The 16,169-nt window shown below is 45.3% G+C and overlaps 1 protein-coding gene across 3 annotated transcripts in view; it reads left to right on the forward strand.

The window, feature by feature from the left end:
- Positions 1 to 16,169, forward strand: part of ttbk1a (tau tubulin kinase 1a) — a 36,444-nt gene that overhangs the window by 4,880 nt on the left and 15,395 nt on the right. For 2 of the 3 annotated variants that reach the window (XM_047577515.1, XM_047577514.1), the window contains exons 2-14: positions 2,822 to 2,980; positions 3,972 to 4,119; positions 4,588 to 4,661; positions 5,324 to 5,464; positions 5,601 to 5,705; positions 7,585 to 7,650; positions 8,430 to 8,522; positions 8,624 to 8,749; positions 8,832 to 8,986; positions 9,536 to 9,746; positions 11,085 to 11,257; positions 11,887 to 12,227; positions 14,353 to 14,534. In XM_047577515.1, the coding sequence (XP_047433471.1) occupies positions 2,873 to 2,980; positions 3,972 to 4,119; positions 4,588 to 4,661; positions 5,324 to 5,464; positions 5,601 to 5,705; positions 7,585 to 7,650; positions 8,430 to 8,522; positions 8,624 to 8,749; positions 8,832 to 8,986; positions 9,536 to 9,746; positions 11,085 to 11,257; positions 11,887 to 12,227; positions 14,353 to 14,534 (1,923 nt within the window). In that variant the 5' untranslated portion in view covers positions 2,822 to 2,872. Of the gene's footprint in view, positions 1 to 165; positions 189 to 2,821; positions 2,981 to 3,971; positions 4,120 to 4,587; positions 4,662 to 5,323; positions 5,465 to 5,600; positions 5,706 to 7,584; positions 7,651 to 8,429; positions 8,523 to 8,623; positions 8,750 to 8,831; positions 8,987 to 9,535; positions 9,747 to 11,084; positions 11,258 to 11,886; positions 12,228 to 14,352; positions 14,535 to 16,169 lie in introns of those variants that run through there. The other variant, XM_047577512.1, reaches the window with a different exon arrangement.

The raw sequence follows: 16,169 nt of genomic DNA on the forward strand, positions 1-16,169 counted from the left end.
TCTGAGGAGGCCAGAGTGCAGTTGGACCCTGGTGCTGTGGACCGCTGGGTCATGGTCTGTGTCCTGGTCCAGCTCTGGTTAACTGTGCCCTCTGCTTTGGCTTGTAGGCTAACAAGGGAACAGCAAGGGTTTTATCCCGCTCAGCATTTGTTGTAAACCGTCAGGTTTTCCGGGAGCTCAGAACTATGGTGAGCTCTGACTGACTTCATCAGGTCAAAACTGGAATGATGCAAACCCAGCTTCTGGCAGAGCCCCCCCGCCCTCCTCCTCCCCCAGTTACAGATGAGTAGACTTGTAGGTGAAAGAGAAAGTTTGTTTTCTAGAGAAAGTGTCTGTGAGGATCAGCTGCTGAGATGCGTCACCTCACCAGGTCACACCGCTGCTGGGCCACAGACTTTCTCTGAGTTCTAGACTTTAGACCACTCCTCTATCTATCTATCTATCTATCTATCTATCTATCTATCTATCTATCTATCTGGTTCCACCTATACACCTGTAGTGTTACTTCTACTTCTACTTCTAGTTCTATCTGTGATATTACCTGGACTTCCACCTGTAGTCCTACCTGTAGTTCTACCTGTAGAGTTACTTATAGTTCTACCTGTAGTTCTACCTGTAGTGTTACTTGTAGTTGTACCTGTCGTGTTACTTGTAGTTCTACCTGTAGTGTTACTTGTAGTTGTACCTGTAGTGTAACCTGAAGTGTTACCTGTAGTGTTACTTGTAGTTCTACCTGTAGTGTAACCTGTAGTTCTACCTGTAGTTCTACCTGTAGTGTTACTTGTAGTTGTACCTGTAGTCCTACCTGTAGTGTAACCTGTAGTTCTACCTGTAGTGTTACTTATAGTTGTACCTGTAGTCCTACCTGTAGTTCTACCTGTAGTGTTACCTGTAGCGTTACCTGTAGTGTTACATGTAGGGTTACCTGTAGTGTTACTTGTAGGTCTACCTGTAGTGTTGCCTGTAGTGTTACTTGTAGTTCTACCTGTAGGTCTACCTGTAGTGTTACCTGTAGTGTTACTTGTAGTTCTACCTGTAGGTCTACCTGTAGTGTTACCTGTAGTGTTACTTGTAGTGTTACCTGTAGTGTTACCTGTAGTTCTATCTGTAGGTCTACCTGTAGTGTTACCTGTAGTTCTACCTGTAGGTCTACTTGTAGTGTTACCTGTAGTGACTCCAGGGGAACTGTGTGGTCCTGCCGTCTGCAGTGATTGGCGGCTCAGCAGCGTGTTGAGGCTACAGCAGGCTTCACTGCAGTTCCAGTGCTACAGTCGCACACATCTGTATCACATCTGTATCGCTGAAGCTGCAGAGAAGCCCCTCCCCTCCTTCCTAGTCTGTCCAGTCCTCTATCAGAGGTGGTCTGACTGGCAACAAGCGGACACTCTCCATTACTATCTGCAGTCCGCCTGAGCTCTGCATGCACTGACGGCCCATGGCATTGCATGCAGAACAGCATGGTTTGAGACTGACATGCATCACTTTGAACTTAAGATTTTCCCCACCAATCCACTGACAGCTGACGAGCCCCCTCCCCCCCTAGATATGTTAAACCCGGAGTTAAGTTCAGATGGACAGGAGATCACTAAAGTGGCGGCTGGGTAGAGGTGAGTGTAGCTTTGAGAGAGATGCAGGCCTCTGGTGGAAGTGTTTCATCCACATCCATGGCTGTGTAGTTCAGAGTGTCCAGCTCCTACAGCATTTTATCACTGCACCAGTATAAGAATCCACCCAGTCTCAAACAGTACCCACATCATGTGCTGGAGCATTCAAGCTTGTGGAGTAACCTAAAAACAGAAGAACGCTTTGAACAATGTCTGCACAGAGTAAAGTTTATTGCTGCAAGCTCGGGTCAGATTCTATCAGACTAAATGTTTCTCAGGCTGTTCTCAAATATCAGAACTGGTTCTAATATTATTTCAGGAAGGAGACTTGCAGTGAAATTCTCTTTCTAGCCATTTATAGCCATCTAGCCATTCTCATTTGAATGACATTATTTGAAGGCATAGTTCAACATTTGTGGAAATATTCTTATTTTTCCTGCAGAAAGTTGATGGTAAGCAAAGCTTGTTACCACACATCATCTATACAGTAAATGTGAAGCTATAGGCAGCAACCTTAACTCAGGCTAAAAAACAGACATATTTTTTATGACTTCACCATGTGACACCGTGTTAACTGGTGATCTTAAGTAGTGCATGTGATGGACAGAGCAGAGCTCTAACCCCTGTCCTCTGTTTCTAGTCTTTATGCTGAGCTAAGCATGTGGATGGTATCGATGTGAACATCCAACTCTCAAGAAGAACACTCCTCAAAACGTTAGAAAGGTTTCCAGGACTCCCGTCAGTCCTCGGTGGGATCCCGTTGGTGGGATCCCGTTGGTGGGATCCCGTTGGTGGGATGTGCTCATAGTTTGGCTGATTAAAATCCACCTGTTCTGAACCCGATGATTCGCTTGAGATGATGGCGTCAACGCATCAAACCTGCAGCTGTGGTCAGGTTGAGCTCCTCCGGCTGATGCCTCTGCAAATATGATATTTGCTCCAGTTACTGCAAATACCATCAACCCCCCACCCTCAACCCCCCCACCTCATCCCCCAAATGCAACCCACCACACCGGCCTGTAGCCTGATCCAGCTGAAGAATGGCTTCTAATGGCAGCCAGCCATGTAATGCCTGTTGTGTGACTGTCCCGGCACAGAGCTGTGGTTGGACCGGGACTCTCACAAAGATGCACAAGCACAACGATGATATTCAGGAATATTGACGGCTCAGTCTTGCTTTTCCTTCCTTTCCCCCTCCACCCCCAACCCCCTCACAGATAAATGGCAGTTTTAAGCAGGGAGCTGCTCGTGTTCTGTCTAGCTGGCATATGCAGTGCATAGTCCCTAGCCTCCTGGACAACGCCAACATGAATGGGACGTCCGAGCAGGCCGACATCCTGCCACCAAACTGCATGGTCAAAGACCGATGGAAAGTGGTGAGTCGTCGAACATGTTCCAGGCAGAAGGAGCTGAAAACCATTTAGCTTTTTTCTGTTCTAACTTTAGGCAGTAAGATGTGCTGTGACCTTAAAGAACAGTTTCCAGTGCAGTTGAGAATAGTTATCAATAATAATATTAATATAATATTAAGTCTATTCCTTTATTCTTTTAGTCAAGTTACTGTTGTTTGGGTTCGTCTGAACATGTCTGAGATGTAAATGATGATGAAGTTGAGTTTTTTAAAGTAAAGTGGTCGACTGCATCATCACCTGAAACATGAACTGATCTCATTTAGCTCAGTTAGCTCAGTTAGCTCATTCAGCTACCAGTCAGTTCATGTTTCACTGCTGTAGCCGTCTAGCTTTGGTCTCTGATATAAGAAGTTATGTAACACAGCTCTGTCTCAGCCAATCAGATTGTAGCGTGGAGCCTGTAGGCTGTTTGCACTTCACTGATCAATTTAATGTCTCCACTGAACCACGAGGTCCGACACGCAATAGAGTGAGGACGAAAAATGTAAAAAGTCTTCTGTCCGTCCTGCTCCCACAGGACAGGATGAACGACAAGAGAAATGAAGGATGAATATTCAAGAACAAGGAAATAAGGCAAGAAGTGTAGAGAGATGGTGGATGGTTCTATTCTATGATGAAGAAAGAACATGGGAATAAACAAGGCGCCCCCACCACCTTAGAAAAGTAAATTAGACTCTTCGTCCTGACTCTTGCTGATGTATCAACCCTCCATCATTCCTGGGACAGCAGCAGCTTTTTGAACCAATCAGAGCTCTGTTTGAGTAAATGCTGCATTTTTAACTGTGTTCCAGCTTTGATTCCTCCACCACAGTAAAACCACAGAGATTCCACCGTATCATAGAGGCTTCAGAGTCTCGTCTCTCAGGAGAGACCGAGGCCGTGAATGAGTTTCAGATGCAGTTTGTCGTAGACTGGCGGGTGTGATGACAGGTGGGTGTTGTTGTTCTCCTCCCAGCTGAAGAAGATCGGTGGGGGGGGGTTTGGGGAGATCTACGAGGCCTTGGACCTGCTGACCCGGGAGAACGTGGCTCTGAAGGTGGAGTCAGCACAGCAACCCAAGCAGGTGCTCAAGATGGAGGTGGCGGTGCTGAAGAAATTACAGGGTAAGAGTTGCCAGGCTTCAACCTCCGTCACCAGGCTTCAATCTCCATCACCACACCTCCATCACCAGGCTTTAGTCTGATTCTCATGTAACTCCCTTAGAATGAAAATATATTTCCACCGTTTATGTTTTTCCCCAGAATTCCATTTGCTGTTTAAAACTGAACTAAACTAAATAAATAAATGGAAGCTCCCCAGGCTAACAGTAAGCTACGCTAGCTGCTGTGAGTCTGCAGAGTGTAGCAGGACTCATGGTTAGGATGGAGGAACTACAACTCTAACACGTCATAAATTTATGCTAAATATAAACATGATTGTGTAACAGTGTTATGTCACAGCTGGAAGAGTGTGCGTGTCCATCGAGGCTCAGCAGCTTCCACTTTACACCCAAAGTGACTCAGAATGAATGTAGATGTATTCTCCTGTGAGAGTTAAGTGACCTATGCTCTTTTATTTGTTTCGTTTTTCAGGTAAAAACCACGTCTGTAAGTTTATTGGCTGTGGGAGAAATGACAAATTCAACTACGTGGTCATGCAGCTTCAGGTGAGTCAGATCGTGGGCGACTGCAGACGGGACGGTTTTACTGTGTTGACTCGTTCACAAACATGAAATATGTGCTCCACCCGGCCAAAACAGCCCCCCCCCTCCATGTCTCCAGAGTCTTTGTGCTGCTCCATGGCAGATTGGAGCCTTTTTTCCCGGTTGTCCTCCCAGATCAGTGGTTTTCTGTTCAGTCCCAGTCCCTTGAGTTCCCGTCACATTGTCCATGGTGTGAAATGCTCTTCCTTCCACTATTAAACACAGCCCTGAGTTCTACTGCTGCTTTTCTTCCAAACGTTTCTCCATCAATCAGGATTTATTTCTTCCTGGTCGACCATGGTTCTCCATTATCTTTCCAGTCTGGAATAAAGGTCTTAAGACAGTTTTAGTAGTTTCTAGATGTTTCCTCTGCTTGATATAGCCACTGATTTGACCCTTCTCCTCCAGACTAACATCTCCTCCATTTCTGGGTTTAATGGATGTCAATGAATTATCTGTGAACATGACGAGGCCATATTGGTCTGACCTCTGTTGTCCAGAATAGACTGTGAAGTTTATTAGAACAGAACATTGATTACATGTCCCACATGTGACATGTGTATCTCAGTTGTTGTTGTTGTTGTTGTTGTTGTTGTAATCATTCCTGTCGTTGTGTGTGGTCCCAGGGCCGTAACCTGGCCGACCTGAGGAGGAGTCAGCCCAGAGGAACCTTCACCTTGAGCACCACGCTGAGGCTGGGGAAGCAGATCCTGGAGTCCATCGAAGCCATCCACTCTGTGGGCTTCCTGCACCGGGACATCAAGCCGGTACCAAGGCACCTCTCTATGAATAGGGGGGGGGTCTGGATTCAAACACACTGATTCTAAATGTTGATTATGATTTTATTATAATAACTGTTAAGCCCCCCCCCCCCCCCCCCCCATCCTGTGTTTTTCTCTCCAGTCCAACTTTGCGATGGGTCGCCTCCCCTCCACCTACAGGAAGTGCTACATGCTGGACTTTGGTCTGGCCCGACAGTACACCAACACCACGGGGGAGGTCCGACCGGTAAGACCCCCCCAAACACTCTACAGGAACCAGAGGGACAGGAACCAGGGACAGGAACCAGAGAGACATGAACCAGAGAGACAGGAACCAGGGACAGGAATCAGAGAGACAGGAACCAGGGACATGGACTAGAGACAGGAACCAGAGAGACAGGAACCAGGGACAGGAACCAGAGAGACATGAACCAGAGAGACAGGAACCAGGGACAGGAACCAGAGAGACATGAACCAGAGAGACAGGAACCAGAGAGACATGAACCAGAGAGACATGAACCAGAGAGACAGGAACCAGGGACAGGAATCAGAGAGACAGGAACCATGGACAGGAACCAGAGAGACAGGAACCAGAGACATGGACTAGAGACAGGAACTAGAGAGACAGGAACTAGAGAGACAGGAACTAGAGAGACAGGAACTAGAAGAACCAGAGACAGGAACTCGTGGGTGTGTCTGGTGCATTGCAGCTCTTAATCTTTATCTGAACATCTTGTCTCTTGACGTCTGGATCAGATTCTCTGTGACCAACAACAGATCAGATATTTAGTCCTAGAAGTTCCTGGTGAGGAGTTCTAGATCCATCCTCATCTGATCAGGTTCCTGTTTCTGAGACTCCTTCATCTCTCATTCATGATATATGTCTCAGTATATTTTTAGATCAGTGAACATGTGACAAAGAGACTCCATTTAATCAGCCCTCCTCCTCTTTCTCTTCCTCCTCCTCTTTCTCCTCCTCCTCCTCCTCCTCTTTCTCCTCCTCCTCCTCCTCCTCTTTCTCTTCCTCCTCCTCCTCCTCTTGTTCAGAAGTCATTAATATTTGATGCTAACATGCATCTCAGGCCCTTTCCTTCTTCCTCTCTCTTAGATGCTGAGTCAGCTTCAATGGTCAGAAAGGACCCACCCCCCCCCAACACCCCCCCCCCCCCAATAAATAACAGTGTTTCAGTTAGTTACTGTCATCACCACTCAGAGATTTAGACATTTCTACTTCAAAATGACTCAAAACTACAGAGAAAAGAAGGAGTAGTCCTGAGAGTAGCCATAGAAAGTCCAATGAAAGGTCCTTCCACCACATTTCTACTGGATGAAGGTCAGGACTTTGACTTGTTCCTAAACATTCATCTGGTTCTTCTGGAGAACCACTGGTGTTCTTGGGCTCCTTGTCTTCCTCCATGACCCAGTTTCTCTTCACATTCAGCTCATGGACTCATGTCCTGACATTTTCTTTCAGAGTTCACTGGTAGAATTCACAGTTCATTGGTCCATCAATGATGAGCAGATGCAGCAGAACAGGCCCAAACCAGGACATTAGCGCCCCCATGTTTCATGGAGGGATGAGGTTCTGATGCTGGAATGCAGCGTTGGTTCATCTCCAAACATTTAAACCAAACTATTCTACTCTGTAATGTTAAAGTATGTGGCCTAATCACAAAATGAAGAAATAATGAACAATGAAAATAAATGTTTGTCTCTATGGACCGTTGGTAAATGTCTGGAGTGTGAACTTTGTTACCTGAGTTTGCATCGTGTTCAGTTTGTATTATTTGTTCCGTCATCACTTCTGTGTCTCTGGTTTGTTTCCTATAATTTTTGCCTTTTTTTACGTTTCAGTGTTGTTTATTTTTTTTCTTACAGTTCCTTTGGACTTATGATTTTGACGTGCATGCCTCCCGTTTCTCCATCATCTCCATGGTTACCCAGGGATGTGAGTGGTTCCTATGGTGACAAACTAATGTCCTCATCACAAACAAGAAATGAATAATAAAAATGTTAACGCTTGGACTCTTGACAGTTGTCTCTAGTCTCTAGGTTTTTATTTGTTGTCTGCTACGAGCGTGAGTCCAAGACGTCTGCTGACTAACTGTCCTTTATTCTCCATTCAGCCGAGGACTGTGGCCGGTTTCAGAGGGACGGTCCGCTACGCTTCAGTCAACGCTCATAAAAACAAGGTCAGTGCTGTTGGTAGCTTCACCTCTGCATCCACAGGTTTAGATGAACCATAGATAGAAACCTGGAAGGATTTAAAAGTGTTCATGTTTAAAGTCTCAGTCTGAATTTTCTTGTCCACTCTGCCACATGTGCAGCACATGCAGAAACTACAAATACAGACATCAGTAAACCAGTGTATAAATATAGAAACTACGTGAGTCCAGAGTTGCATTGGGTGACTGATGGTGACCCTGAGGTTGACAGGTTGAAAATTAGGATCTAACATTTACAGAAAGTGACATGGGTCATGCAGGGGGATGATGCTGTGCACCACGCTGAGGCTGTGATCTCCCTGCGATGTGTGAGGAGGTGAGGAGGTGGGACAAAGTAATGAAAACTTACAATGATCCAGTGAACCAAAGCCTCCAAAAGACACAAGTGGAGCCAGACGAAGACAGGAAGCCAGACTTAAATACACCTGATGAGAAACTAGAGCAGGAAACAGGACAAAGGAGAAAGGAACCAAAAGACCCGATCATCCTGACACTGGTTCTTACTGCTCACATCCAGTGTTTCCATCCATCATTTAGTTTGTCTGGACATTAAGCGTCTCCACCGGCTCCTGGTCTGGACGTTAGAACCAGGAGGCCTCCTCCAGCCTCCAGCCGGGCTCCACCCGCCCTGAATCTGAAGAGACTGTTCTCTGCTACTGAACCAGTCTGAATGAATGAATGAACGCTCACATCCTACACTGAGACAGATGTTGTTGTGACGTTGTGTGTCTGTCCTCCTCCTGCAGGAGATGGGTCGCCATGACGACCTGTGGTCCTTGTTTTACATGCTGGTGGAGTTTGCTGTAGGACAGCTGCCGTGGAGGAAGATTAAAGATAAGGTATTTCATAGACCTCCGTCCCTCCGCTGCGACATGTAGATCAGACACCACCTTCATCTTCATCACCATCACACACACCTTCCTCTCTATGTCTTTTCCAGGAACAAGTGGGTCAGATCAAGGAGCGCTACGACCACCGCATGCTGCTCAAACACATGCCTTCAGAGTTCAGTGTCTTCCTGGAGCATGTCCTGGCCCTGGACTACTACACCAAACCAGATTACCAGGTAGGTAGGAGTCCTGAGGGGGAGCCTCTGGTTCTGAGCTGAAACCTGGACCTCCGTTAACGTCCACGTCTCCTTTGTCCAGCTGCTGATGTCAGTCTTTGAGAACAGCATGAAGGAGCGAATCATCACGGAGAACGAGCCCTTCGACTGGGAGAAGGGAGGAAGTGATGTCACGTTGTCAACCAGTGCCTCCACCCAACCACAGCACAACACCCGTCCCACCGCCGCCATGGTGGGGTAAGAGAGCCACGCCGCAAACTAAACTTTCAATAGTCCTCTGAAGTCATTTCATTTCTCTTGTTGCTCTTTACCGCTGCTGGGCTGAGTTTGTATGTTATGTGTGGATGTGAGTGTTTTTTATTATTTGTGTGGAGTGTTGTTGTGACCGTGAGGAGCAGCATCTCTTATTATTCTATTCTATTCTACTCTGTTCTATTCTGGTCTACAACCAAAACCACCAGAATAGAACAGAGTAGAATAGAATAGATGATGGTGATGATGATGGTGATGATGATGATGAAGATGATGATAATGACGATGATAATGATGATGATGATGATGATGATGATGATGATGACGATGGTGGTGATGATGTTGGTTATGATGATGATGATGGTGGTGATGATGATGATGGTGATGATGATGATGATGATGATGATGATGATAGTGATGATGATGATGATGATGGTGATGATGATGATGATGATGATGATGATGGTGATGGTGGTGATGATGATGATGATGATGATGATGATGATGATGATGATGATGATGTTGTGTCCACAGAGCCATCGTGACTCCAGTTCCTGGAGACCTGCAGAGGGAGAACACAGATGACGTTCTGCAGGATGAACATCTCAGCGATCAGGAGAATGCCCCCCCAGCCCCCCCCAGCCGACCCCCGGGGGACACGGGTGTCCAGCAGGCCGCCGAGCCGGGCGAGGCCTGGGAGGACACAGACTTCAACCGCAACCGACTCAGGATCAGTCTGAACAAGGTCTGCACAGATAAGACGGGACAATACCCAGACACTTTAATAACAACCAGGGGAGGTTAAACGTGTTAGCCGCTAGCTAGCATGTTAGCATGTGAGACAGGGCCAGAGATATGTGGACTGTGGAGGTTCTCAGTGGTCCAGGTCCAGGTCATGCTACATTTAAAAGTCTTCAGTTCTATGAGTGAGAAACAAAACTAGTCATCCACAAACACATGAACCCAACACAGGAGAACCAGCTCTTCAGTCCAGATACTGCTGAGGGACAGGGACAGTCCTTTAAAGACATCATCCACATTTCACCCAGAGAGACTGTTTGATAGAGGACTAAAAACCTCTAGACTGAGACGTAATCTGACATAAGTCTGAACATATGATGATATCTGATGATAACTAACGATATCTGATTATATTTGATGATAACTGATGATATCTGATAATAACTAATGATATCTGATAATAACTGATTATATCTGATGATAACTAAATATAACTGATTATATCTGATGATAACTAATTATATCTGATTATATTTGATGATAACCAATTATATCTCATTATATTTGATGATATCTGATAATAACTGATGATATTTAATGATAACTGATAACTGATGATATCTGATAATATCTGATTATATTTGATGATATCTGATGATAACTGATGATATCTGATGATAACTGATAATATTTGATGATAACTGATGATATCTGATGATAACTGATGGTATCTGATTATATTTGATGATATCTGATGATATCTGATGATAACTGATGATATTTGATGATAACTGATGATATCTGATGATAACTGATGGTATCTGATTATATTTGATGATATCTGATGATAACTGATAATAACTGATGATAACTGATGATATCTGATTATATTTGATGACAACTGATGATAACTGATGATATCTGATAATAACTAATAATATCTGATAATAACTGATTATATCTGATGATAACTGATAATAACTAATTATATCTGATTATATTTGATGATAACTGGTGGTATCTGATAATATCTGTTGATATCTGATGATAACTGATGATAACTGATGATAACTGATGATGGGATGATAGTGGTGGGGCAGGGTCCAACAGTCAGTATCTGGTCATTAACAGACACTAGTGATGGGTTCCTCTTTAAACTCCAACTCTCCTGTAGAACTGAAGCGTGTTGAGGAGACTCTCCAGTCCAGTTGTCTCATTTCTTGCCTCCTGCACTGACTCAGTGTTCTTACGTTTTTTTTTTATGACTGGCGCTCTGTGTCTCACACTCAGATCCGTCTGTTAGAGTCTGCTCTATGACACACTTTGAGTTTCCATTCTTCAGGGGGCTCAAGAAGAGGAGGCGAGTCGGGGGGCGTGTCCAGTGTCTCCGGTCCGAGGCGTGGTCCCAGAGTCGCCCACGGGCCAGGGTCGGTCCTTGAGATACCGGCGGGTCAACAGCCCCGAGTCTGACCGGCTGTCTGCTGCTGAGGGACGCGTGGACGGCTATGGACAGAGGTCAGACACTCAGAGACACGTCCTGTCATCCTGAATACGACAACAGTCCAGAGCAAAAGATATGAAAAGATATGAGAAATGAACAAAAAGATCTCAAGTACAACAACAACAACAACAACAACACAACAACTGGTCCAATGATACAGAGGAAACAGCAGCATCGTTCTCATGCTAAAGTAACTTATTTGCTTTACCAATTACTGGATTTTAAAAACAACTAAGTCAGATTACAAGTGACTTTATTAGTTACATCCACCACATTTGTTCCTGGAAGACCATGGTTCTCCACTGTCCTAATATATAATAAAGTTCTTAAGCCAGTTTTAGTGGTTTCTAGATGTTTCCTCTACTTGATGCAGCCAATGATTTGACCCTTCTCCACCAGACTAACATCTCCTCCACCACCACGGGATGTGGAGGAGATGAGAAGCTGCTCATTGCATCAGTTGGTCTTAAATAACTTGTTGAACTAATGATCCACCAGGAGGCGCTGGACTATTTAACCTCAGTTACATCCAGCTGGAGGAGACTCTGACACAAACAACTGTGAGGGTGAAAATCATTTGACTCATCAACCTGTCTCTTCCTGTCTCTGTCTGTCTCTGTCTGTCTCTTCCTGTCTCTTCCAGGTCCAGGATGGACATGCTCGGCTCTCCGTCCCGTCACGTCTACTCGTCCCAGCCGGCTCAGATGCTGTCAGTCGACCCCGGTTGCCGTGGAGACCGCCAGGCCAGCGGCCGCCAGGAGGTGTCGGTGGCGTCAGTCGACCAGGAGGCGCACAGCAACGCCTTCATCCGCTCCGTCCCGCTGGCCGAGGAGGAGGACTTCGACAGCAAAGAGTGGGTGATCATCGACAAAGAGGCGGAGCTAAAGGACTTCCATCCGACCACGTCAGGAACCACCGACGAGGAGCCCGAGGAACTGAGGCCCCTGGAGGAGCAGGAGGAGAGGAGGAGGCTCCGGTCTGGAGGTAGGAGCAGTAAAGAGCAATAGAGAACAGTAGAGAGCAGTAGAGAACAGTAGAGAACAGTAGAGAGCAGTAGAGAGCAATAGAGAGCAGTAGAGAGCAGTAGAGAACAGTAGAGAACAGTAGAGAGCAGTAGAGAACAGTAGAGAACAGTAGAGAGCAGTAGAGAGCAATAGAGAACAGTAGAGAGCAGTAGAGAACAGTAGAGAGCAGTAGAGAACAGTAGAGAGCAGTAGAGAGCAATAGAGAGCAGTAGAGAGCAGTAGAGAACAGTAGAGAACAGTAGAGAGCAGTAGAGAACAGTAGAGAACAGTAGAGAGCAGTAGAGAGCAATAGAGAACAGTAGAGAGCAGTAGAGAACAGTAGAGAGCAGTAGAGAACAGTAGAGAGCAGTAGAGAGCAATAGAGAACAGTAGAGAGCAGTAGAGAACAGTAGAGAACAGTAGAGAGCAGTAGAGAACAGTAGAGAACAGTAGAGAGCAGTAGAGAACAGTAGAGAGCAATAGAGAACAGTAGAGAGCAGTAGAGAGCAATAGAGAACAGTAGAGAGCAGTAGAGAACAGTAGAGAACAGTAGAGAGCAGTAGAGAGCGATAGAGAACAGTAGAGAGCAGTAGAGAACAGTAGAGAGCAGTAGAGAACAGTAGAGAACAGTAGAGAGCAGTAGAGAACAGTAGAGAACAGTAGAGAGCAGTAGAGAGCAATAGAGAACAGTAGAGAGCAGTAGAGAACAGTAGAGAGCAATAGAGAACAGTAGAGAACAATAGAGAACAGTAGAGAGCAATAGAGAACAGTAGAGAACAGTAGAGAGCAGTAGAGAACAGTAGAGAACGAACAGTAGAGAGCAGTAGAGAACAGTAGAGAGCAGTAGAGAACGTGAGGCATAGAGAACAGTAGAGAAAGTAGGAGAGCAGTAGAGAACAGTAGAGAGCAGTGAGACAGTAGAGAGCAGTAGAGAACAGTAGAGAGCAGTAGAGAACAGTAGAGAACAGTAGAGAACAGTAGAGAACAGTAGAGAGCAGTAGAGAACAGTAGAGAGCAGTAGAGAACAGTAGAGAACAGTAGAGAGCAGTAGAGAACAGTAGAGAACAGTAGAGAACACTGGATGCTGATCTCAGTTCTAGTACCAATACTCTAACCTGTATCAACCACACAGCTCCTCAGTTCATAAAGTTCCTACTTTAGAGCTGTGGAACCATTAAACCTTTAATCAGATTAATCTCAGGATGATGTGGATTAATCAGATTAATCAGATTAAATCTTCATGTTTAATCTCTATTGATTCGTTTCACTGTTGATGAGCAAACAGACTCTAGGAAGAAGAGAATATCTGCACTGAACGTGTCGATTAAACTCAACACGTTCAACTCATCAACTTTTTGTGTCTTTCTTTGTCCAACATGTGTCCACATTAATGTGTCCCTGTTGCTATGGAGACAAACTAACTTGTGGACATTGTCCAACCAGAGGAGAGCTGACGCTTCTTATTGAGAACAGTGTCTCCCAGTGAACAGTGGCTGCAGGAGTGGACACATATTAGCAGCAGCATTGGCAGCTTGTCTTTGTCTTGGTTTGTCTTGGTTTGTCTCCAGCTGTTAGCCGCGTTAGCCCAAGTGCTAGCAGAATCCCCGGCTAACGTATGCTTGGCTTGGTTCATGTGCTGTTTGAAGCTGGAAAGAAAACTCCTTCCTGCAGAGTGTGATGATACTTTATGTGTCTCCACTGGTCCCTCTTGGTTTCTTTGTGCTAATGCTAACGCTACTTGGACAAACTGAGACACGTTCACAGTCGTTCTGCTATTTCGTATCAGTTCCATTCATCTCTGTGCTTCTGGTGCTTTTATTGTATAGACTGTATTTATTGTGTATGAATCAGAAAACTTTATTAATCCTTCAGGGAAATAGTTTTGTTGCTGTTTCTACCATAAAGTCAAATTTGTGTCAAATGCAAATAGAATAAAGTAATACAAGAAAAATACACAAAAATATAAAGATATTTTATAAATCAGATAGAGATATTTATAAATACGATATAGGATGAGAGCTGCTAAACTGCACTAACAATGACGTAACAATAAAATAAAGCCTTCTTGTTCTTCTTCTTCTTGTTCTTCTTCTTGTGTCCTGCAGCGGGGGAGCTGGTGGTTCGTCCAAAGACTCACACCCGGGACAGCAGCCGGGCAATGCTAACGTTAACGGAGGAGGAGGCGTCGAGGAGGAGCGGTGGGAGCCCCGTCCAGTCGCCCTGCCACTCGCTGCCGTCGGGACGCCCCCGCCGACGAGAATCTGAGCCCACTGGACCTCAAAGACCGGTAAGAGACCCAGCCAGCCACTTAGGGGAGAGCTCGTCTCTCCGACCACATGTTGGTGGACGGATGAGTCAAGTGGACGGACTCAGATTCAGTTTGGTATCGAGTTGGAGCCGTTCCTCCTCATCTATCTGCCCACCAACATGAAACCTAAAGGACAAGTCCAGCATGACCCGAGGTTGTCTGTCCTCTGTAGTCTGGATCCGGTCTAGACTAAAGGGACCAATGAAAGAGACGCCTTCCTCCAGCTGATAACAGCGTCTCAGGAGATCAGTAATGTGATTAAACCATACAGATCTAGTTTAATAAGGGGATGGAACAAGGCTCCATCATCTAAACGAGCTCCCAGTAGTTTGAGTGTGTTGATCCAGAGGAAGCAGGTGAACTAAAGGCTTCAGGTCCTGAGAACTGAAACATGTGGCTCATGCTGGAGCTGACCTTTAAACACATCACAGTGACTGGAGGCAGACGGACTCCTGCAGGAGTTTGTCTGCAGCTTCACGGCAGCAGCTCATCTCACAGCTGAACCCCTGCCTCATGCAGTCATTACACTCATTCATTCACTCATTCATCGTCCTCAGGCTCCAGGAGGACTGCAGGGAAATAAAAATACTTAGAGCTCATATATCAGATAAATAAAATGCTTTAAGACCGTTTGTCATCATCAGATCATTGATATCCTACAACCTAAAAGTAAAGACCACTATTTGTTTTAGTGCAAAGAAGAACAAGGAAATTAGGAGAAAGTTTACATTTAATAAATTATCCTTTAACATAAACAATGAGCTTCCATATAATAATAATCTGGGCTCAGGTCTGTCTGCTGTCTAGTCCTGGGTCTGTCTAGTCCTGGTCTCAGTGTTGTGTTCTGTTAATTCTCTGACTAAACCAGTGGATAAATTACAGACAGACATGATGTCATTTTTGTCACTTTGTCACTGATACTGAGGCCAGATCAGACCCTCTGTTGGGCCTCTTTAGGCCCGCAGGCCTTTGACAACTGTGTCATAAAGTGAAGCTAGCTAGTAGAGCTCCCCCTGGTGGCTGGAGGCTGCAGTATTGGTCATAAGCTCCACCCCGAGCAGACGTGGACAGAGTCTTGATCCCTGGATGATTAGTGATGATCTATAATGTGTGAACACTCCAGTGGCGACTTTGGTTTCGAAATTCTGGTGCGGCCATGAAGGAAAATCTTATAATGCAGAAATACCACAATCAACCCCCTCACAACACAAACACAGTAGCCAGAGAAAAGCCACACAACATGCAAACTCCACCCAGAAAGACCTGAGTCAGACTCAGGCCCGGTCCTTCAAGCTGGGAGGCATCAGCTCCATTAAACTGATAAACAACCACTACTGTGCCAATCTGACAACATATATCATCATATCAATAGCACCACCAAATGGCAGTGTTCAACATCTCACTATATCTAATACTCAACATTTAAACAATAACGTGACAACAGTAAATACACAATGCACGACTCAGTACACAACAATCAATACACAAAGTCACCAAACACAACATACCACAGCCAAACATTTCAGCACCACAGACAGGTGGACAGCTCCACACATGTATCACCAGTTACATAAATCCCACTATAATTCAGACAAAACTACATGATCAGTTCTA

Source organism: Mugil cephalus, chromosome 2, assembly GCF_022458985.1.
Source record: "Mugil cephalus isolate CIBA_MC_2020 chromosome 2, CIBA_Mcephalus_1.1, whole genome shotgun sequence".
Lineage (NCBI taxonomy): Eukaryota > Metazoa > Chordata > Actinopteri > Mugiliformes > Mugilidae > Mugil > Mugil cephalus.